The sequence below is a fragment of the Rhipicephalus microplus genome, chromosome X (assembly GCF_043290135.1).
Source record: "Rhipicephalus microplus isolate Deutch F79 chromosome X, USDA_Rmic, whole genome shotgun sequence".
Lineage (NCBI taxonomy): Eukaryota > Metazoa > Arthropoda > Arachnida > Ixodida > Ixodidae > Rhipicephalus > Rhipicephalus microplus.
The window spans coordinates 293793730-293817823 of record NC_134710.1 but is presented as its reverse complement, the minus strand read 5'-3'; the positions used below and the strand labels follow the sequence as shown (position 1 = coordinate 293817823).

Here is a 24094-nt window from a genome sequence, read left to right as displayed (position 1 = left end):
TACCCGCGCTTCCCTTCTTTTTCCTGGTAGTGACACTTCGTATCTTTCCTCCTCTCTCAGACGAAGCCCTCTGGGCGAAACATTCTTGTACCCTTCGTGTAAACGGCTTCAGGCGGGCAACATGCGTCACCTCTGTCTTGACTGAACGTCGGCCACTAGTGGTGACACGTGCAATTTCATAGTTGACCTCGCTCAGACAATGGAGTATCCCGAACGGACCGGCGTTGTATGCTAGTAGTTTTCGGCTCAAGCCGCGTCTGCGTATCGGGGTCCACACCCACACTTGATCACCGAAGGCATAGGCTACATGCCGGTGTTGACTGTCGTAGCGAGTTTTGGAGGACTCTTGCGCTGCCAGTGTACATAAGCAGGCAAGTCTACGTGTCTCTTCCACACGACACAAAGTTTCCACAATTGTTAAATCGTCATGGATGGCAAAAGGAAAAATAGTGTCCACCGTATGGCGAGATGAGCAAGCGTAGAGCAGATAGAAAGGGCTGTAACCTGTCGTTTCGTGTTTCGCCGTGTTGAAAGCGTACGTGACGAATGGTAATACTTCATCCCAGTTTTTGTGGTCGGAGATGACGTACATTGACAAGATGTTGATGAACGTTCGCTTTGTGCGCTTGGTGAGGCCGTTAGTTTGTGGATGATACGCAGTTAAGGGTCGGAACATGGAGGCACGCAAACGAAGTAACGATTCCACAATATCAGCAGTAAATTGTCATCCATGGTCACTTATTATCACGCGAGGTGGCCCGTGTGGGAGGATGACTGAATGCAACAGGAACTCCGAAACCTGCACTGCCGTGGCGGAGGATAAGACAGCCGTCTCGCAGTACCGCGTCAGGTAGTCGGCGCATACATTTATCCACTGGTTTCCTTTTGAGGAGCGTGGAAGTGGTCCCATCAGATCAATGCTGACCTTTTAAAAAGGGGAACCGGGAGGCTTCACGGGTTGCAGGTGACCAACTGGACCCGAGGTAGGCCACTTGTGGCTCTGACACTGCGTACAGCTGGCCACGTAGTTTTGAGTTGTCTTTCTCACTTTTGGCCAATAGAACCGCTCTTTCGTGCGAATAAGCATTCGTGTGGTTCCTAGATTGCCAGAGGTGGGGTCATCATGCGTGAGACGCAGAACAGACGTTTGGAGGGACGCAGGAACAACAAGCAGAAAGCGGGCACCCATCGTGGACAAGTTTCTCTGATAAAGACGATAATTTCGGGCGCAGAATCGGCCTTTGCTTAATGACTTTCTTTCTCCGGGGAAAAGAGCTTTCAATTTCGAGTCATTACGCTGCTCAGCGGCGAAAGTCACGGCATCGGGAAAGCTAGACGACAGAGAAGCAATAAGGTGGTCAAAGTTATCGGCTTCACAATCTTTCGTAGGTAGCGGCATCCAGGAGAGACAATCCGCATCAGCGTGTAGACGGCCAGTCTTGTATGAAATAGTGAAGACATATTCTTGCAAACGAATGGCCAGCCCATTGTGCGAGGTGGCCGGATGGGTCACGAAGGTTGACCATCGAACACAGGGAATGGTGATCAGTGACGATAGTGAACGGGCGACCATAGATGTATGAGCGAAACCGTTGTACGGCAAAGACTACCGCTAGGCATTCCTGTTCGGTCACTGTGTAGTTGCGTTCAGGCTTGCTAAAAGAACGACTTGCGTACGCCACAACGTGTTCCTTCTTGCCAGAACGCTGAACGATAACGGCACCGATACCGGTGCTACGTGCGTCTGTGTGAATTTCCGTAAGCGATGAACAATTGAAGCGCCGTAGTATTGGCTGTGAAGTTAACAAACACTTCAGCTGATGAAAAGCAGCATCACACTCGGAGGTCCAGTGAAACGGGCTGTTCTTGCGTGGAAGGCTCGTCAGGGGGTGAATGACATCTGCAAAGCTGGGTACGAACCGGCGGAAATACGAGCACAGTCCTATGAAGCTACGCAGTTGTTTCACAGATTTAGGACGCTCGGACGATTCAACGGCCGCTGTCTTTTGGGGATCAGGTCTAATGCCATCTTTGTCGACGAGATGTCCCAACACCAATGTCTGTCGCTCGCCAAAGTGGCACTTTCTTGATTTCAATACAAGGCCAGCTTTTTCAATGAAGTCGAGCACGAGGTCTAGGCGGTTGTTGTGCTCCTCAAACGTGCGTCCAAAAATTACGACATCGTCAATGTAACACAGGCATATATGCCATTTTAAACTACGCAATATAGAGTTCATAAATCTTTGGAATGTCGCAGGAGCATTACATAATCCGGGTGGCATAACGTTGAACTTGTAAAGTCCATCGGTCGGAACGAATGTCGTCTTTTCTTTGTCAGCTGCGTCAATCGGAATTTGCCAGTAACCTGATCTCTGGTCAACGGATGAAAAGTAAGACGCGGAATGCAGGCAGTCTAGAGCGTCATCGACACGCAGCAGTGGATAGACGTCTTTCTTGGTAACAAAATTCAGTCGGCGGTGGTAAACGCGACATCTCCACGTACAATCCTTCTTCCACACTATAATGATGGGAGCAGCCCACGGACTTGCAGATTCCTGTATTATTCCCTTCTCCAGCATTTCTTGGACTTGCTCGTCGATGATCTTGCGCTTCGATGGTGCCACTCGGTAAGGTTTCTGCCTAATGGGATGCGCCGACTCGGTGGGGATCTGATGACGTACCCGGGACGCTGAGATTAAGGGCTTTTGGCTGTTTTTACAAAAATGGAACACTTTCGAGTGCTTAGATAGAACGTCGAGCAGTGTATGACGTTCGCTTTGGTCAAGTCACTTGCTGACCATTTGTAGCAATTGGGCATCCTCTGAACCTTCTAAGTCTAGATGTTCATTTTAGCTTGTAGCATCAACCAGCGCAACCAGCGTCTTAGATGATTCGGGTCTAGATACTGCAAGTTTCATGCCGTCTGGCAAAACTGCAGGCTCCATGGAACTGTTCATTGTCCACACACCTGCCCGCTCATCAAGGATTGACACTATACAATGGGGAATGAGGATGTTCTTTTTCAGGCATGCCAAGGGAATTGGTTCGAGTGTGGCGTCAAACGAGCCACAGTTGTTACTGGAACATGTCACGGGAACACAAACAGCAGAAATGGAGGAACGACTGTGTCCGCAGTGACGAAAAAGATGCATTCCTCCGGACAGGAATTTTCCAAGAGCGCCGCTGGGAAAGCACCGTGTATAGAAAGGTGCCCACTTCTGCAACCTACAGTTGCCCCACACTCACACAAGAAGTCGATACCCAAGATGACGTCATGTGTAGACCGCGGAATAACCGCAAACTCTGTGCAAAACACCTTGCCACACAGCGAGACGTCCACAGTACAATATCCCACCGGAAACAACACGTCACCACTTACACCACGAAATGTCACCCCACGCTTCAGGCAAGACATCACTTTTGGTCCTAGCAGGTTCTTAAAGTTTTCACTCATCACCAAGACTGGCACACCTGTATCCACAAATGCCATAGTAGCCACTTTATTGACGACTACATGAACTTTGTTCTTCAACATAAACGCTGACGGGGGTATATCTGTAGATAGCACATGTGATCTCGTGGCCTCAACCCCACTGGCCGCACCGACTACTTTTCCGGCGGAGGTGTCCGCGCGCGTCGCCATGGCAACGGTGATCGTGGAGCACGTGGAGCTGGTGGTGGCGTCAAACTTCGATCAGAGGTCGGCGAGGGGTAGCGTGACCCGGTAGGTGCACGAGGTTTCCATGACGTGGAGAGCGGATGGTCGAAAAGTTGGTGAGACATGTACCAAGACTGTTGCTGATATGGGCAGTGGTTAAGAAAACGTGCGATGTGACTAGGGACGCCACAGTTGTAGCACACCGGAATTGGTTGAGGGGTACATGGCTGCTCAGAGTAACGACTCCTCTCGGAAGGCATGGGATAGTGGTGCCGCCCTTCAGGGGCACTGTAGGCAGGCGATGTTGGGTAAACAGGCGGGCGAAAACTTCGTTCGTAATTTGGAGGTGGTTGACGTGGATATCCAGCCTGCCGTGTGCCTTGATATACATAAGCGTCTGCTGCGTTGATCGATGGTTGCCATGTTGGAAGAGAAACAGGAGTCCGCACACGTTCTGGTTCGCTTGCGTACGTATCCTGAAAATCGCTGGGGCGATGATCGGTCTGCCTACATTGAAGACACTTTTCTCTGACGATCTGCAGTATAGACAAAGCAAGGTCATTAGGCGGCACTGTTTCAACACTAGCCACAGTGGGGACGTTGGACAGGCGGCCGAATTTCGGAGAAATTTGTCGCATCTTGAGGGATTCAAAGGTACGACAGTGCTTCATCACGTCGGACACAGAGTTCAAGCAGTCTTTCCCAATTAAGAAATTGTACACGTCTTCGGCTATACCCTTGAGAACGTGTCCAACCTTGTCTTCGTCAGACATTCTTGCATTCACGATAGTGCACAGCTTCAAGTCACTGTACGGCGTACATGTTTCTCCTGGAAGCTGTGCCCTCTGAGACAATGTCTGCCCTGTGCGTTTCTTTCTTGCGTCCTAGTCACTGAAGCACTTCTGCACTTCTTCATCAAAACGATCCTATGTCGTGACCATATCCTCGGCTCAGTTAGTTGAGCGACTGAGCGTGTATATCGCACGCGTTAGATTTAGCATGGCGTGGGTTCGAGTCCGAAGTAAAATATTCTGCCTCTTTTTTTCCTTTCTCTTTTTTTAGAGATTTTCTGGCAGTGATTACTGTGCTCGGCTGCCTAGCCGAAGAAAATGGGCTTGACAGTGACCACGGCTCTAGCATTTCGAAGTAGGCGCGAATTCCAGGTTACCTGCGTGTATGTTTGTACTTGCATTTTCATGTGTGCTTGTATATATACGCATAAAAAATTAAAAACCTTCGAAGTGGGGAGGGGTTTGAACCCTTACCTCAATCCCTAGCTCTGCCACTGACGGACGGACGGAGCGGTACATTCTACATTAGCAGAGCTGGAGAAAAGTACAAGTCTGCACTCTTTCGCCATGTGCGCACTGTGAGTCAGCGTTGAAGACCTGCATATGTCTTAACATAAACATAGCACAAAATAAGAATCATTTGCGCCCGTCACAAAGGTAGTTGCGATGATAGCGCAACTGTCGCGAAGATTGAATTGGTGTCTTAAGTGGCTTACTTCTTTAAGAATGGTAGGTAACGTTGCTTCACGCAATAAGTCCACAAGGGAAGCAATGCAGGGATTCCTGCTTCACCCCATTTCTACCTCTTGACGTAAACCACCTCGCGAGCTGTAATTGTACAATATCCGGCAGCACATTCAAATATTATTTAAGGGTTCTCTGACAGATTAGTATTCTTATTGTTGCACACGTGCTCCCTTCCCCTCTAAAATACCAAGCCACTCGATTGCATTTGATACGAATGAATGAATGAATGAATGAATGAATGAAAGTTAAGCACATTTTACACTCCCCGAAAGAGCTAAGGCTAAAACCTGATTGGCCTTTTGACATTCTTTTTGTCGCAGTAACAATATGAGTAACATATAGAAAAATATTTGCAACTGTGTACCAATCATGTAATCAAACTTGCGCAATCTCGTTTCACCAGTGGGTGGTTGTTTTTGTCATCATCATAAGCAACATGACAATGCGTATTGTAGCTACATGCCACTCCTATCTTTCTCCGATCAGCCCGGTCTTGTGCATACTGCGCCCACGTTAACCCCGCAAACTTTTGAATCCGGACTGCCTATTCAACTTTCTGCCTCCCGTATTCGCACTTTCCTTTATTCATGCTGTCTCTTTTAATGGTCACCAGTTGTCTGGCCTTCTCGCAGCATTCGTAATTTTGACTAAGACATTCCTAACACGCATATGTTCTCTTGCTCACTCTGATGTCTTCTTGCCCATGAAGAGGTCACACCTATAATATATATTTTCATGGCACGTGGCGTCGTACTATGTTCAAGTTCAATGCTCTTCACATTTTCGTGAACCTTCACGTTTCTTCCCGTATAAGTAAGTACCGATAAAATGCAGCTTTTTACAACTTTTTCTCTCAAAAGAAGGTGGTAAACTGCCATTCTTATCAAAGAACAATCGCCAAATCTACACCACAGCATTCTCATTCGTCTAGTTACTTCAACCTTAGGTTTCGCGTCTGCGATCATAACCCCTCCCAGATAGGCATATTCTTTTAGTACTTATAGTGTCTCCATGGGTATCGCAAAGCACTGTCTCTTCCGAAGCTGTTGAACATTACTTCAGTTTCCTGCATATTTATTTTCGGACCCACGACCCCGCTTTCCCTGTTTAATTCAGTATTTATGATGTGCATTTGTTTCCCTATGTTACGCAACATGACAAATGTCATCAGAGAATCACAGTTAACTAGACTACCCTCCATTAACTGTTATCGCATGCTGTTTAAAATTTAACCCTCTGAAAACCTCCTGTAAAATGTGGTGACTAACATTGGAGAGATCGTATATGTATAGCTCCCTGTCTTTCAATATTTATTATTAAAATTTTATTGCCCTGCCAAGGTGGTCCAGTGGCTAAGCTACTCGGCTACTGACCCGCAGGTCGCGGGATCCAATCCCAGCTGTGACGGCTTCATTTCCTTTGGAGGAGGAAATGTTGTAGCCCGTGTGCTCAGATTTGGGTGCACGTTAAAGAACTACAGGTGGTCGAAATTTCCGGATCCCTCCACTACGGTGTTTCTCATAATCATATGGTGGTTTTGGAACGCAAAACCCCACATATAAATCAATTCCCACATACGCCAGCTGCGTTTGCACGGGAGCGAAACGCAGGAACAGTGCGCTCAGATTTTCGTGCAAGAATGACAGACAGGGCGTGTTGGTGTTGCCTATTTCAAGCGTAGGGTGGTATGATGCTCAATGTAAACAGAAGTGCCTCTAGGTGTGCGCGCACCTTTTTTTTTGTTATCGTCGCACCGTATACACTTCAAATAGATTTAGGCGTACGAAAACAACTCGGGTGGCCGGTGCCAGCGCCACTCGACTTCCCACAGCCAGATTCCCCGGCAACTGCTTGGCGCCCGCACAAGAAATGCCTCACTGCGTAAACGTGGACTCCGACCCCTGAGCGTGTCCGCTCGGCGCGGTTGCCTTGAAGCGTTGCTTCGACAATCATTCAAAAAGAATAAAAGTGAGCTGGTGGGCCGAGAACGCATAGAAACCCATCGCCAGCGACGAGAGCGAGCCGAGACATGAGTGGCGTCGGATGTTGACCATCGAGCTCCAGCACCGAATCCCATTTTCTTCTACATGTAAACACTGCCGATTTGCTTGTAACTTCAGCACAATACTGTTTACTTCTTAAAATCGAGCCTTGCCTCTCCATAACTCCATAATTCCATAATTCACCCATAACTCCATAACTCCGTGATTCACCCATCACTAACATGGCGCAGTCGACGACAGGGTGTGAATTGACCGAGCTGCATGTGGAAGTGGAAACGACACCAAGAAAACGAGCGACGTCATGCCGTACATCGTCACGGGACTCAGATGCGACCATCGTCGAAAGCCTGCTGAAGACCCTGGATAGCAGCATGACGCTACGGAAAAGCGACTCATCGACGAGCTGAAGATACGAGGTCTACAATGTTCCGGACGAAAGGATGGGCTCATCGCACGACTTATCCGTAACAACACCACTCGCCAAGCCCCGGAGCCGACGGACTCGTCAACGAACGACCAGGCTGTCTACGGCGACGACAGCCACGCGCACCTGGAGACGCTCTCCACCGACAACGCAAGGCTTCGTGCAGAACTTGACAGTCGGTGAGCGCAGCTCAAACGTGCGTCCACGATTGAACATTATACAACGCAAGTCACAACGCTTCAACTCCAGCCGAATGGGTGACGTCTCTAACCCACGGGCTGCACCATTCCGTCCCTGCTGACATGACGATGTTCTCGGGTTTGACGCGGTCACCGTCACTGAACTACGGCACCAATCAAGACGCGGCACGCCCCGGCGTGCCAACCGTTTTAACGCACGAGGGAGAACCATCCATGGCCCAGATCCTCTCAGCGCTTGTGAACGTCCTGGCCCAGCTCGCCAACACGCTGTCGAGAGGTCCACCGATGACGAGCCTGATCCAGATTCATTCCACAAGCGATACGTCATCCTCAATCCCCCTGTTCGATAGGATGCCCCAACAAAGTGCCCACGAATGGGTTGGACAAGTGGAGACAATCGCAGCGCTCGCCCACTGAACGCCATCGCTCACATTTGTGACAGCAGCAAGCCGCCTGATGGGATCTGCCAAGGATTGACACAGCGCCTACGGCTCGCAGCATGACAACTGGGAGCAATAGAAGCAAGCGTTCATTCTCTGATTCAAAGGAGTTTCTTGAACTGCAGATGAAATGACGCATTCAGAGTCACGAGACCATCGTCGAGTACATGTACTCAAAGCACGCTATTCTGAACAAGGCACCGTACCGTCTAGCAGAGGAAGAACGAATTTCCCTCATTCTCAGCGGCATCGAGGACGACACATTGGCCAAACCACTGGCTGCACAACTGTGTGGCACAGTGACTGAACTCATTGACAGAGCGGCTTTGCTCGACGCGAGGCGTCATGTGATCATATGTGCCGGGAACGATAACAAACCGCCTCCGTCTACAACAAGCCGTGGTGAGGGCTCGAACAAGTGCGTGGCAGCCAACATCTCTGCCGAATTGCCGAAGGCCAACTCGCGCAGCAATTTTTCGGTAGCTCCGCGCACGCGGCACATCTCTGCTCGTTCGTGCTTCAACTGCGGCCACATTGGTCACGTGTCCCGTGATTGTAGCAAGCCGAAAACGCCAGAAACGATCAGAGCGAACGGGAAACGAGCGAAGAGGGACAACAGCAGCCACGGAACAGGGACTGCGTCATCTAGGCAAGCGAACTGATTTTGGCATTCGACGGGCGGCGCATTACCAATAGTGTCCAGTACTGCTAACACCGACCCATCCGCGTGTGCATTGACAGTGGCGCCAACTTATCCATCACGAGTGACAATGCCTTGGCTGACAAAATTACCACGCACGCTTGGGCATCGCGCGAGGACATTGAAGTTCTCAACAGCAGCATACGTCCAACTCTCGCTGCGACGCTTTATGTGACACTGGGCACCACGAATGTGCGACTCGAAGACGTCATGGTAACAGAACTGCCCAGCGGCATCGACCTGATTGGGGTTTGGACTGGCGACGAGTCGCGAACGTCGAAATAACGTTTCACACGTCCAACGATGTGACTATCGTTCCAATCGAGCCCACCGGAAAACCTCCATCATCCGAAGTGCCATCCCAGAAACAAGGCACGCCACAGCGCACCGGGAAGCGCTTATCGCGACATTCTTCCGGCAATCGGACGAGAACGTTTCGAAAGACGAAGTGTTCGTGCGCCTCAACAAGAAATGTCCCGCACCCAGCGAACACTCACTATTTTAGTCGAAGACGCCACATGGAGGATAACGAAGGATACCACCGAGGCAGAGAGGAAACGACTTCGTGCTATTCTGTTAACGCATCACCAAGCGTTTACCTTCAAAGCCGATACTTTGGGCGTGTGTCTTCACACTGAACACAGCATCAAACTTAGAGACAATATACCCGTGTCATCGAGGCCGTACAGGTGCTCACCGGCTGATCGCAAGTTCATCTGTGAACCGGTGAATGACTACCTCTCCAAAGGCTTCATATTAGGGCTGAACGAAAGCGAATACGCTGCTCCCACGATAGTCGTCGACCAACCGCCCCACCCGACAACTCCACGAAGAATGGTACACGGCTTTCGCAAGCTTAACGATAAAACCATCAACCCTTCTTATCCCATGCTTGTCATGGAACACTTGATTGACGATGTCATGCGTGACGGATCGCCTTACTTCAATGTGTTGGACGTGAAGACTACATTTCTGACGATACGAATGAAGCCGGACGATGCCCACACGACTGCATTCGCCACTCCAAATGGAAAGTACGAATACTTTCGATTGGCCTTTGGGTTTTTCAGTGCCCCTCAGACCATGCAAAGAGTCATGCGTCGCACGTTCGATGGCTTACATAAGACATCTACGTACATGGACGATGTCGGGTAGGGAGCCACAACAGTGAGGGAGGCTTTGGATTTGCTGAACGAAGCACTAAGGAGAGTCGTAATCAACGGCTTGAAGATGAATCTCCGAAGGTGCCAGTTGATTGAAGACAAAGTATCCTTCCTGGGTTACATGATCTTCACCGAAGGATGAACACTGGACGAATCCAGAGTTGCCGCTGTCGAGAAGTTCCAGCCGCATCGCAACGCAAAAAAGCTGTATTCCTTCCTGCAGTTCACTAACCACTACCGAAAGTTCAAAACGGAGTTTACTAAAGTCATGCACAAGCTACGGCAGCTTCTGGCTAAGGACGTTCCTTTCGTATGGACCGACGCTCACGAAGGAATCGTCAACAACGTAAAACACGCCCTGAAGAACCCACCAATTTTGACCAGCTTCCGCCCAGACTGCTTTACTAACGTTCACGTCGACGCTTCGCAAACCGGGCTGGGTGTGGTGCTTTCTCAAATTCAAGACGGAAAGGAGCGAATCATAGAGTACGCCAGCAGATCACTAAACGAGCACAATCGTGGTCTACACTCTAACATGAGCGAGTGCATGGCGCTACACCGGGCAAGATCAACAAAAACATTCGTCAACATGGAGCAGCTTCGTAGATATAGGGAACCGCTCTTAGAAGTTACGGAACCACCGCCATCGAACGACACGTGTGTCTGAGGACAGGCGCAATTTTCGGGAGGGCCATGTCAGCACCACTCGACTTCACACAGCCAGATTTCTCGGCAGCGTCTCGGCGCCCGCACAAGAAACGCCACATTACGTAAACGTGGACTCCGAGCCCTGAGCGCGTCCGCTCGGCGCGGTTGCCATGAAGCGTTGCTTCGACGATCATTCAAAAAGAACAAAAATGAGCTGGTGAGCCGGGAACACATAGCAACGCATCGCCTGCAAGGAGAGTGAGCCAAGACACGAGTGACGTCGGACGTAGCCGATCGAGCTCCAGCACCGAATCTCGTTTCCTCTACATGTAACCACTGCCGATTCACTTGTAACTTCAGTACAATACAGTTTACTTCTTAAAATCGAACCTTGCCTTAACTCTATCATTCACCTATCGCTGACACCGGAATCAATCTGGATTCTCAAACCACGGCGTGCCTCCTAATGATATGATGGTTTTGGCACGTAAAACATTATGTCCTTGCATGCGCCCGAGCAACGGGCGATATACAGCTGCCGCTATGAAAACGAGTTTTAAAAAAAAGAACCAAGACAGATATAAACTTTTCCATGGTTTTGAGAAACTTGATGTGGTTATCAGGGGCGGGCAAATCTTGGCGTAACCAGACGCACGCTCGATCCTATTGGCTATTGTCTGACATGACGACGACCAAGATAGCTATCAAAACAACCTAATCGACATTCGAACAAGTGAATACGCTACGTAATCTAGCGTAGATGTCACGCGCCATGAAACATGCGCTGCAAGAAACATGCATGATCGAAGTTGACAGAAGAAAAACCTTTTTGTTCGCTGATTGATATGTGCGGTTTAACGTCCCAAAACCACTATATGATTATGAGAGACGCCGTAGTGGAGGGCTCCGCTAATTTAGACCACCTGGGGTTCTTTAACGTGAACCCAAATCTGAGCACACGGGCCTACAACATTTCCGCCTCCATCGGAAATGCAGCCGCCGCAGCCGGGATTCGAAACCGCGCCCTGCGGGTCAGCAGCCGAGTACCTTAGCCACTAGACCACCGCGGCGGGGCACCTTTTTGTTCGCATCATCATACTTTCAAAAAAAAGCTACAAAAACAAAGTGTCATTGAACTTACGATACGAACTTGTTAACATCCGATGAAAACCTCGGCAATAGTTAAACCCTTATGATACTGAACAATCCGCATTGAAATGGTGCCAGGGACTGAACAGGGCAGACGTAACTTTAGTCTCTTGACACTGCCGTACTAATAATTTGAAAGCCGCGTGACAAACTTCGCATTCAAGCAATAGAAATCCGGACGCTATATACAAATGCACGCGAAGGCGTGGTGGTAGTTTGCCGACAGTTCCGAGAAGACAAAAATGCCGCAGTAAATGCGCGTTTTACCGGTAACATCTACATAGTGAATTCGCTCCAATGGAGGCGGAAATGTCGTAGGCCCGTGTGCTCACATGTGGGTGCACCTTAAAGAACCCCAGGTGGTCGAAATTTCCGGAGCCCTCCACTACGGCGTCTCTCATAATCAAATGGTAGATTTGGGACGTTAAACTCCACATATCAATTGATTCTTATAACTTTTTTGTAGATTGATGCATGTTTCTGAGTGTCGCGGCGACTTGAATTTTGCCTCGTATCCTTCTGGGCATGCATGTAAACGGTGATAAAGAATGCTTAGCGTTTCAAAAATGATTCTTCCCGTGATCCATCACTCTAAAATTTGGTGCAAACGCAAGGCACACCATGGTGACCACCTGGTGGTGCTTCATTGAGCTCGATAAGCTTGTCGTGCGCGTTGAACTTAGGATTGTTGGCCTCTATATACTGATGACAGAGAGCATGGCCGCAGAGCAAGAAGAAGTTGTGCGATGGGTAGCATCCCATCTTCCCAAGACAATGTGTAACAGGGCAAAATAGATGAATGACTGAACAAAACACACACACACACACACACACACACACACGCTCATGTGTGGGCCTCACTTGTTTTGTTGTTCTTTTTAGCGTATCCATCGTTTCGCGGAACAAATATTCTACACTATCAAACTATTGCAGTCAAATATTGTTAAATTGATAACATTGCATACACCAGGTTTCAAAGCCTTAAACTATTTGGTATCACTGTGACGCGACTACATAATAACATCAATGTAAATTCATAAATGTTGGTATGCTTTTTTCTCTTAAGCGCACGCTGCTTTTGTACTTAATTTTCAAGTATACCAAGTTTTTGGGTTTTTAGCAGCACATGCGTCATAAAAATGGCTTGTGAAAGATAACACAATCGTATGGTCGATGAGATAGATTTTCACAAGGGGTGAATTTACGTGAAAAAAAACGCTTAACCGCCTACTTAAAATAAAATTACTAATGGACGTTTTAAACATGCTTCAGGGCACATATTAAAACTTATGAAGTGTAATCCGGGAATTTCCGGAACTTGTCTCCTCTGAACGAATTTTATGGGGCAGACGACGTTGGATATATCAATCCGCCAGAGTTTCTGACAAAATGCCTGCACTTTCTTTGTAGTTTTGTCTGTTTATGCATGAAAAATTGGCGTTTTGTTTAAAAACTTTTGGTGGGCAACAGGGCACTTTTGACTCAATCTTGATAATTTGGGGACGAATACATCAAAATCCTAGCTGACTTCCGATAGAATAGCATGCATTGTGAAGTAATTGACTCGCATTTAAACTTCTCGAATTTCAGTTAAGTCGAGTATGTATTCACATGTTGCGTGTCTATTATGTTAGCCGAGTGTACTAATTGAGCTTGAAACGTCAATTCATGTCATCTGTTAAAGGTGCGTTTGAAGCGTTCTGGTTTTTCAAAAAAATAAACATGCCTCTAAATTAAGTATAGCGCCTCATCCTTCGCACAGGCCTGAGAGTACAGTTGCTCTGATTTTGGAGCTGACATCTAGAAATTGCTCAACAAAGAGGTTAATCGCCCGCCGTTGTGAGTTGGGAGTTATGGTGTTGCGTTACTAAACACGGGCATACGGGAATTTATTCATTGAGTCTGCGACGGCTGTAGTTCTTGATTGATAAATGGGGTTTAACGTCCCAAAACCACTATATGATTTTGAGAGATGCCGTTGTGAAGGGCTCTGGAAATTTCAACCACCTGGAGTTTTTTAACGGGCACCGAAATCTGAGCACACGGGCCTACAACATTTCCGCCTCTATCGGAAATGCAGCCGCCGCAGCCGGGATTTGATCCCACGACCTGCGGGTCAGCAGCTGAGTACCCTAGCCACTACACCACCACGACGGGGCAACAGCTGTAGTCCTTCGGGTACGTAATGCGAGAGCGTCCATGTACGTAACGTGCCTGTTGGGCGACAAAAACTCAGCACGTGGGCGCCTTTGGCTTATCAAGAGGCAGCCGCGAATGCTTACAGCCGACTGTGAAAATGTAGCCGAGCCGTGCTAATCACGTGCAGCAGTTTGCTTCTTTGTGCATCGGTATATCTTATCGGCTGCAGTGCACAGTCAGTTTCTGCTCTTCTCTTGAGGCACCGTCCTTCGGTAGCCGTCTATGCTTAGTCTACGTACGGCAACGTTTAGCATGGCGCCGGTCGTCAAAATTTTACTGTTGCAGTGTCAAAGACGGTCAGTTCATATAGTTTGGGTTAATTTGAATCCACGTTTCCAAAATATGCATGCCACGCGTGAAAGGAACAAAATAGATTTCAGTGCACAAACACATTGAACTGTTTATTACGTTTTTTCTGTGTACCTCACCAGCTGATGGCGAGCAATATTTTGTGTCATATTCCTGGGTTGGGGAAAACATGTTATAGATACTTTACATCTCAGAAGTGCACAGCCCCTAGAATTTAATGGTCGTGCTCATGGTGGGCTTCGGGGTCGCAGGCAGTGGCTGCGTCGTGGATTTCTTTGATTTGCTCGTTCTGTAAAAAAGATTATTGTTCGGATTAGTTATTTTCCTTACTGCAAAAACGCGACCATTGTATCCGACGTAGGTACTATCGGCGGCAAATGAAACCCGCACAGCGGTGCACGTGTTTCAAGCATTAGAAAAAGCTTAGTGTTGGCCGTCCAGTCATCACCATTGACAGGCGTGAACATCCGGTTTGGCAGCACTGCGCGACCCCCTGAGTGCGTTATCTCCGTTTCTGGTCTAGTTTTCGTATCGTGACAATGGTGGAAATCGTGGCCGTGCCAAGCGCTTTTGTTCGTATCACTCGCAATTCCTTGCTTTTACTGCAGCGTGGCAGTCAATCGGCGTCTTGACACGTTAAACAGAGAAATATAATCGGTTTGCGGTTCATTTTCAAACGATTGTCGCGTCTCATTCGACAGCACTGCTTCACCTGCACCCTTCTTTCTGTGACCGACCGGAAAAGGCTTCATTGTAACTGGAAATGCCGAGCGTTTCTTCGGAAAAGAGAGTGCAAATCGTCTCGCTTTACCGGCACTAAGTGAAACAGCATGAAATTGCCAGCATTTTGAACCGAGTTATGTCTACTATAAATAAATTTGCCAGGCATTCCGTTATGATGGACTCAGTGATGACAAACCGTGCTACAATACTCGCCTTTGACTGCAGTAGTTTAACCTCTGTATTTATTTATTTCGTTCCTTTCAAATACCACTACCATACTTGGAACACAAGAAGAAATATTGCACTATAGGGGGATCGCGCAGTGCTGCAACACCGGATGTGTGGGCTTGTCTACTATGTCAATGATTGGTGGACGGCGCGCACTATGCCGTTGACAAGGGTTCTGCCACGCGCTCCGCTGTTCGCGTTTCATTTGATGCCGATAGTACACGCCCGTGACGTTAAGCCAGTTTGAGGGTTTTACCCTCTACATATAAGCGGCAATATCACTGTTCAAAACTATGCATAGAACACTATGCATAGAACACTCCTCACTTAGCTAGCTTCTTCAAGCAGTAGAGCTTTTTTTTGTTAGTTCTAATAAAGATAGTCCCTCAACAAACCTGAATCAGGACGTAGAGTGACGTTAGCGTGTAAAGAAATCAGTTTCGTGAAATGATTTCGTTACACTGTTCACATCGCGTAAATAATAATGTCTTAAGCCGCATCGTTGGGGTGACATTTTTTATAAGTACAGTGACGCGGTGAAGTGAAGTGATTTTATATCCCTCCCGGTGGGCGCTTACCCCGAGCTTTTATTTCTACTTCTCGTCCAACTCAGTTGTCTCGGAAACACTGACACTCTTCAGGCTCACAAGGAATAGAGGTGAGTTATAGGATACGCTGATAAATTTCATTTCCTAGGACGTATGCACAAAGAAACTAAGAAACGGTATACTTACGGTGAAGTAAACGGACATCGCTTGTTCCTGTGTGGAAAGAGAAAACGAAAGAAAGCAGATACAATTTGAGTCTTTGAGGACAGTTCTCGTGAAGGTTTTGTGAAAATCTTGATACTACTCCGCGTTGATCCTATTTCCCATGTACTATGTCTTCAAAAACTTGGTGGCCCAACTCACTCATACTTTCATTAGTAGGTGTCCACTGCGATCGTCCTTTACGGTGCTGATGGTATGTCGTTACGAAGACGAAAGATTTATTGACTCGCCAATGTAAGATAACCGGCCAATGATGGGAGAGAAAGGCCTCACGAGATAATTCTGTGAATTTGGTCGTTACTTTAGAAGCAGGAAAACTAGGAGAAATGCACAGTTGTTTGGAATATAAAATAGGCAAGGAGTATCGACGAGCAAGGCGGTCCACACGAAAGTGATTTTGCCTCAGATTGATAATCGATTTGCTAGAGATCGCGAATTAAGAACATGTCAAAACAGTGGTTTTTTAATTTTATTTTTCTGTTTAGAAGTAGATTTGAAAAACAATGATAATGCTAGAACACAGTTGTGCCATCATGGTTGATAGCAAACATGATTTTAGAATATCCTACCTCAAAATTAAAGAAAAATTCAGGATGCAGCACGAACAGAAAACGAAGATTCACAGAAAAAGGTGAAGTGAAATAAGTACACACCAGGTTGTTTGTGGCACACATTTTGCGGTAGGCACAAGCACGGTTGAGGCAGTTCAGTTGTTGCACGGCATTGTCGAATGCGGCGTTGGTCTGTAAAAATAGTGAAGTTTTGTCTCAATGAATGCGACTCAGGCATGACTCTGATAGCGACTTCACTTGTAAAACCAGCAGAAAAAAAAGTCAATGGAAGGATAGGTGGCATCATCTCCAGTGTTTGAAATTGTGATGACAATTAGCTAAACTGAAATTAATTAAAGTGCCTTAATAAGCACCCTCTCCATCGGTGGGACCCGAACCCTCAAGGTCCGAATTATCTGTTTGATGCTCTATACCTACTGAGCTACGACAGAGAGCGTTCGCTGCTTCACTTCGTTAGGTATACGTGTGCGTTTATTCTCTGAGACGGTTAGCCATCGTCGCTCATGGCCAAGGCAGCGAGAGTGGAATAGTTTTTTTTTTTTTCTAGAGAAGGGGCGTCACGGGAGAGGGATCTTCACATGAGGTAACAAAGAAACAAGCTCCTCGAACAGTTTGCCTTCTTTCGTTCATCTCGTATAGTCACAGAGTTGACACCGATGACACCTCAAGGTACGCAAACAATTACCGAGAAAAGTTTTTACACTAGAGTTGAAGAAAACCGTTATTCGAAAGTCACCGCAGTCGCATTGGCTAAATTAAGTTATATGGTCAATATGGCGACCAGTGGTTGTGCGAAGAAACGTTATGAAATTAGTACCTTACGCCACGGAAATGGCGTCGTGTTTTCTAAAGGTAAACCACTTCATTACTGGTTAGACCCTTAAAATGTAAAAATAACGGTTTATCAACTCTTATCAAACATTTATGAAGATTCCATGTACCCTATACCATAGAGTTTCCCAAAATTAACTAGAAGGCACTCTGGCGCTGCGATCGTTTAGCGACCATGGGAATGATGGGTAGTACACACATTTGCCTAGTCTTCGTACTTGCGGGTGGCGAATCGTACTTGCGGCTTCGTTTATAGCTGGTTACGGTTTTGTTTTGAAACAAAAAAGCAAATCCTTTTGAACTTAGTGACTTGATTCAGAATGATAAGCCTGAAAAAATAAGGTTGTGAATCGCGAATGGTGAACATTTGCTAATTTATGTTTTCGTAAAAAAACAGTTCCAAGCCACACGACCACACACGGAGCCAGAAGTACGAAAATTAGACAAATGTGTGTACTACTCATCATTACCATGCTCGCTGAAGCGCCGTGTGTTGAAGCTCCCATAGACACTAGCGACGGAGTTCCCTCTAGTGTATATTAAGAAACACCATGCCCTATACGACTAATACTCGCTCAGCATGTTCGATCCCTTACGTATAAGGGAAGCCCTGTCGATATTTATCAAACTACGTTTTACCGAGAATACGGGTACATCTAGCACGTTGTGACCCCTTCCTCAAGCTGTATACACAGTGGCGCTGCTAACAACCGGTTTTTCAAGCTCTCGTAGCGCTCAGTTTTATAAAACGACGCTCGTACTGAAACACAGTGCTACGTTTTAAAGATTTGGCGTACACCTTTCCACAGAGAATCACTAAAGTGTCTATTAGCGTTAAAGCTAACGCTTCAACTGTCTGCTGCTTTTGATTGCTTAGGTATGCTAATTAAATTTGTACAGAAGGAGTCTAAAGTTGCTCTTTTTGGTGTGACTAGAAGTATTAAAAGGAACAAAAAAGGCTCTGTTTTTTTTTTGGACGGAAAAAGTAATTTACCTAGATGAAGGACTGAAGAAGAACCTTACCTCTGGACTAATACGCAGCCTAATGCATTCCAGTTCCGTTACCAATGCATCGTCCCCCTTTGCTGCAACAAGAAAAGAAGGAATCAACAAGAAATAACGTGTGTTGTGTTACAATAACACGCCTTGAGAAGAATAGCGTTTTTATGCGAAGCTAATACTATTCTTCTCTATTGATCAAACTAATACACAGCAGGGCCAGAAAGTAAAACATTATTTGCATGTTTTCTTGCCATGCAGCGCACAAGATGCAGGAGCTGTTGCAGATTGGGCCCTGACAGCAGATTATTGCAGATAATTGCATAGTGGGCTCTGACCAGCACTCAGTTTTCCAAACAGATCCGCTAACAGGAGCGTTATGCTTCGGGCACTTGATGATTGGCATTATTTCACTAGATACCGCACATATTCAATTAGTGAACTTGGGTATATCACAGCCCAAAATACTTTTGCGCGTAATTGGGATGCAATAAACGATGCATGCAGATGATTATTTTCCTGCACGCACTTGCAACATTGTAAAAATTTCAGGTACCACTCGCAAAAACTTAATCATCCTGCTAAGAGGTGGTCACCAGATTTTTTAAAATTAGGCTATCAGCATGGAGCACAAAAACGTAGTGAGGGTGACAGGCATTCAGCTCACTCTCCTCGATAGTTTGTTCCGTGCGCTGGATAGTTTCAAAATGGCTCCGAGAAAAACAGCGCGTTCGACTATTCTTTTTTTTTTCTTTTTTGTCACGTATACGTGATAAAAATGAAATAGTCAACCCAACCATATAATAGCATAATAGCCAACCCAACCATATATGGTTGGGTTGGCTATTACAACAGTCACTGAAAAATTGGACCTGCAGTCAGGGTCAAAAGTTTGGAGACCACGAGACGCGAGTGTTAACATTCTCGCTCCTTATGCAGGCAGCCTTTAATCTATATTTTCGGCTGGTCTAAAACGCGCTACCAACATGTGCTGTGAAATCAGACTGAATGCCCTCGCAAATCTCTGGAAATTTAAAATATCTCAGACTTAGTGGTCTCTAAACTTTTGACGTCGAGTGTACAGCCTGACACATACCACTCTTATTGCCGTCACACAACAGGTAAAACCGCGTCTGTGTGTACAAATGGCTGAGATGCTCACTTCCGCGAGAAATTGGTTGCTTTCAGGCATTAAGTACTGAACGAACAAGGAAAACCCTCATCAACTGATGCGGCTATGCCTATTATGGTATTTTTTATTTTTACTTGATTTTGCTACTTCTATGAATCTTGTTTGATGCAAGCACTGTACACAATTGTTTGTAGGTGCTTTTGAAAGACAAGAAGGAAAGAACTTTTTTTCCGTGTTGTATGCGCGCAGCTTATAAGCGTGTATTGTAGAATTGACAGAGGTACTACGTAGGTTGCCCTCACGCGCCAGTCAAATGCTGTGGTAGTGCGTACAGTGCTCTGGAAAATAAATTTATTATTGCGACACCACACATCTGTTTACCACTACCCACAGCAAACAACGCTCTACTCAAATATCTGGTGTGTTGTCAACAAGTGCAGTCTCTTTTCATGGTGTTCAAACTAACGCCGCGAAGATTGCGAGCCACCTGCTGCCTGCTGTCTTTCAACTAAGGGGGCATAATGAATTACACAAATGGTGATACGATAGTTTATGAAGCTTTCGCGTGAGCATTGATCCGCGCAAGATAGGAATCCCCATCCCTACTTACTGCAAAGCTCCTGGTGATGAGCCGAAGTCGAAGCCACAAGGGCGACCACGAGAAGGGCGGACACGAAAATGGCCTTCATGTTGAATGATTGACTAAAGAGTAGCTTATAGCACTTCTACGACTGATGCGAAGGCTTCACTGACTAGGCATGGCCGTCCGAATCTCTTATATACCCACTGGACACACGTGTGTTACCCCGACGTCAAAGCAAGCGCTTGCGGCAGAAAGTGGAAGAAACGAGAGAAAAATACAATGCGCTGAAAGAGTAACGGGCCCTGATTGGGTGAGCCGTTGCGAGAGACACTGTGTTTGGACTCGGCGTTGGCCTCTCCCCCGGTAGCCATCACCTCGACTACCACAACGTACGTGCGATTCCAGCACGCACTGTGGTCACGAGCCGCGCTTAGTCAGCGTTGCCGGGCTCGCGGTGGGGCCGGGAGAGGCGCACCTCCGGTGGGGCGCTTGTCGAGGCCGGCTTCGCACGTTCCCGGTGCGCAAAGCGACTCGGAAATCGTCAAAAAGAAAATGCGCCGTTGCTCGAGACGTCGCAAAGTCTTGCCGGAGGGATCGTGCTCATGAACGGCTTCTCTCTCTCTCTCTCTCTGTGTGTGTGTGTGTGTGTTTCCTTTTTTCCTGCACTACTCGTGGTCTTGACGTCAGCTATAGGCCGTTGCAGACCAAGCAAAATAGGAGAGACGTGCTGCACAAGGAAGTGCAAGCGACGGGAGAATTTCGGCCGTCGACGGTGTCAAGATGCGATAGATTACATTCGCTCGTTCCCTGGACGCCGTGAAGAAGACGCGACTCTTCCTAGCTCCCTTCGTGGTCGTTTTGGTTTCGAAATGTGCGCGTCTCTGTGTGCGCGCATGGCACCTTTCCATTAGGCTCGCGCTGAAGCAGACAAGACAGGTGCTCCTTAACAGGCACATTAAATGGACTCCTGTTTGATCGCTTAGCTAATAAAACGGCGCGTCTACGAAAGCCACCATCAATGAATAAAGCCCCCAAAATGGTCTCCAAACAGCTCGTGATATTGCGTATTAAAAACGCTCAGCACCACTAAAGTGAAAAGGCTTGTTGTGAGGTCGTGCCAAGCGTAAAATGTGACCACAAGATGCTCGTCATGCCTAAACGGTGTTTGCGATTGTTGCCTAATGAGTTGCCGCGATTTTAATTGCATTTCTGCACAAGTGCAGACATTAGCCCAGCGAATGAGTTTTAGCAATCTATGTTTTTCTTGCATGATAGCTGAAATCGTTTTTATATTTTTAGTTTGTAAAATTCTACCACTTTTTATCACGATGGGGACTGAAATATTGCGCATTTCAGTGACTTGATTTTCGTACCTAAGTGGGAAGCTGGCCCCAGAAGCACAATTCGTATTCCGTTACTGTCACCCACGACGTCACCTCAAAGTAGTCCCAATTGTTCTGACAAGCCGCATCTGCTTCATCTAGGATTTATTTATTTGTTTATTTATCATTCAATATTTATTTATTGTGTCACCATCCTTGCTTAACCAATGCACACGTTCTCGCCAAAACACTACGTCACTCGTAAAACACCAACGCTTAGCGCTCAGAAGCCACTCGCATTAACCTCAGCAATAGGAATTCATGCGTCTTCAAACAAATTCGTAGTATTTCTGCATATTAACCCAATCTCTACTTTTCGGCCCCTCTAATGGGTGCCTAAATAACAACTTGATGCGATAAACCTGTTAAGTTAACAAAAAAAAGATTGCCTTGCGAACAACGTTGCAACCTGAATATGGCCTCCACAGAGATTTCTATACGACATGCCATTACTTTTTCTCATGACCCACAAGCAGAGCCGGAACGATGAAGCAGAAGCTCTAAATTGACGAGTGATAAGACTGTTACGAAAAAATTCCCTTTCGCAGTCATTTCTAGTAGCCAGACTTTGACAATTTTTGGGATCATGTCACAGGCTACAACCCGAAACATCCGAGTGGTCACCTTTTCTGAAAATCTTCACAATATTCCAGCTTTTAAATTGCACCTGAGCTCATCTCCGGTGCATTTGAGTGAAATGTCACGCAAGTGTAACCTCCGAAGTTCACTTTCACTCGGATTCAGGCACCCCAAGAACTGTAGTTTAAATACCTATTATCATGTCTGTCACATTTGTGGTGCCGTTCCTAAGATGCCATTGTGTATTATTGGCCATCCACTCACCCAGTTTATGTGTGTGAAAGGAGGACACAAAGCTTTCATTCTGGTCATTTCGCTATTCAAGGTACTCCAACCATACAAAAATCAGTTGGCACTAATATAGGCTCGTGCGCGTCATGTATAAGTACTAATATTTGCTTGAGTTTTGCTTGCCGAAACCCTGCTATGATTGTAAGGCAAGGGTTATGTAAAAAAATTACATATTAGAATTCTAACTTTCGAACCTTGATGACATACTTGTGTTTTAACGTTTATCACAAGTTTCGGGTCTCGGTCCTCTTTAAGGTTCAGCTTATTAAATTATATAATTAGTAGAGCTTGAAAAAGACGCTGCGAGTAGAGGTCAATAACAACCTACCGCTACTGTCACAGTACTGAGCTATAACAGCGCTAGTTCTCTAACTTTGTCAACATCTTGCAAAGTGTTAAAGACAATAACGAAATACATACTGTATCTTTTTACCTGTGTTTGACATGCACACCAGGGAATCAAAGGTGGCTTAAACATGTCACTTTTGTGTAGTTCCCGCCTAATTGATTGATATGTAGGGTTTAACGTCGCAAAACATTATTATGAGAGACGCTGTAGCGGAGGGCTCCGGAAATTTTGACCACCTAGGGTTCTTTAGCGTGCACCCAAATCTAGGCCCCCAGACCCACAGCATTTTCGCCTACATCGCAAATGCAGCCTCCGCAGCCGGGATTCCATCCCGCCATCTGCGAGTCAGCAGCCGCACCTTAGCCACCTGACCACCACGGCGGGGCAAGTTCCCGCCTAATGAAAGTGCCGAAACCTATATGTTTCTATTTACCAAAAAGTAGCTGATAGCTTGATTGAGCCCTAAAAAAGTAGTTAAGTTACATTGAGCGTGATTAAGAAATACCTACATAATGGTCAGAAAGTGCAAATCATTTGAAATAAAAAATTACTTCTGGTTTGTTTTTGTTGTAGCCCGATCTTCTTGTATCTGTTTAATTAAGTCTAGAAATGTTTTATCTTGCACTTTTGGCTTCTCTCTAGGATAGTCTTCAGTTTCCCCAGAGTGTTTTTAACGAGCAGTCCGCTGAAGCAGTGGGTACATTTTCGCTCGTTCTCACGTGTCACTTAGGCCGGAGTGTCCTCGTTGGTCGCTTATCACCTCACTTTTTTTTTCGTGCTCTTGTTTCAGTTACTTTAAGTTTTTTTTCGCCATTATCCCGCTTACTGTTAGTGAAATAACTTACTTTTCGCAGGAGAAACTAAAAATGCTGCCCCTCAGTGGAGCTTCATAGCTAAATCTTCGATGCTGTGTGATTAAAAAGAGACAGATTTATTTAAAGAAAGGTGGGGAGGTCGGCCTGAGCAATAGTATGTTCTAGCCTGCTACTCTTATTTTACTGCTATAATAATCAATAGCTAAATCCTGGTTCAGAATTACAGCGGTAAAAATATCTCTCAAGGTATTGATATGAAAGCAAATAACGAATGCATTGCTTTGAACTACGTTTTGTCGATCTTAACGACGACATACACTTAACTATCTTGTTTCTTTTATATCAGTATAGCCGGCGTCAACTGTAAATGGTGAGTCAGGTAGTTAATAAGTCATTCATTAACCACACA

The 24094-nt window shown here is 46.4% G+C and overlaps 1 protein-coding gene across 1 annotated transcript; it reads right to left on the bottom strand.

The window, feature by feature from the left end:
* Window positions 1–14496: 14496 nt before the first annotated feature.
* On the bottom strand, window positions 14497–20480 carry LOC119161398 (antimicrobial peptide microplusin). The gene is made up of 5 exons (XM_037413837.2): window positions 20297–20480; window positions 18579–18640; window positions 16806–16895; window positions 16117–16143; window positions 14497–14720 (listed from the first exon to the last, which is right to left on the bottom strand). The coding sequence occupies exons 1-5, from the start codon at window positions 20373–20375 to the stop codon at window positions 14646–14648; spliced, it is 333 nt and encodes a 110-aa protein (XP_037269734.1). The 5' UTR covers window positions 20376–20480; the 3' UTR covers window positions 14497–14645.
* Between the last annotated feature and the right edge of the window lie 3614 nt (window positions 20481–24094).

Bases quoted from the DNA above. Each gene is read 5' to 3' on its own strand.
- LOC119161398 (XM_037413837.2), bottom strand. From the start codon at position 20,375: ATGAAGGCCATTTTCGTGTCCGCCCTTCTCGTGGTCGCCCTTGTGGCT. The intron at 16,144-16,805 runs GTGTGTACTTAT...CTTTCCACACAG, and splicing joins TGTGTGCCACAAACAACCTG to GAACAAGCGATGTCCGTTTA. The intron at 14,721-16,116 runs GTAAGTATACCG...TCTTTTTTACAG, and splicing joins CGATGTCCGTTTACTTCACC to AACGAGCAAATCAAAGAAAT.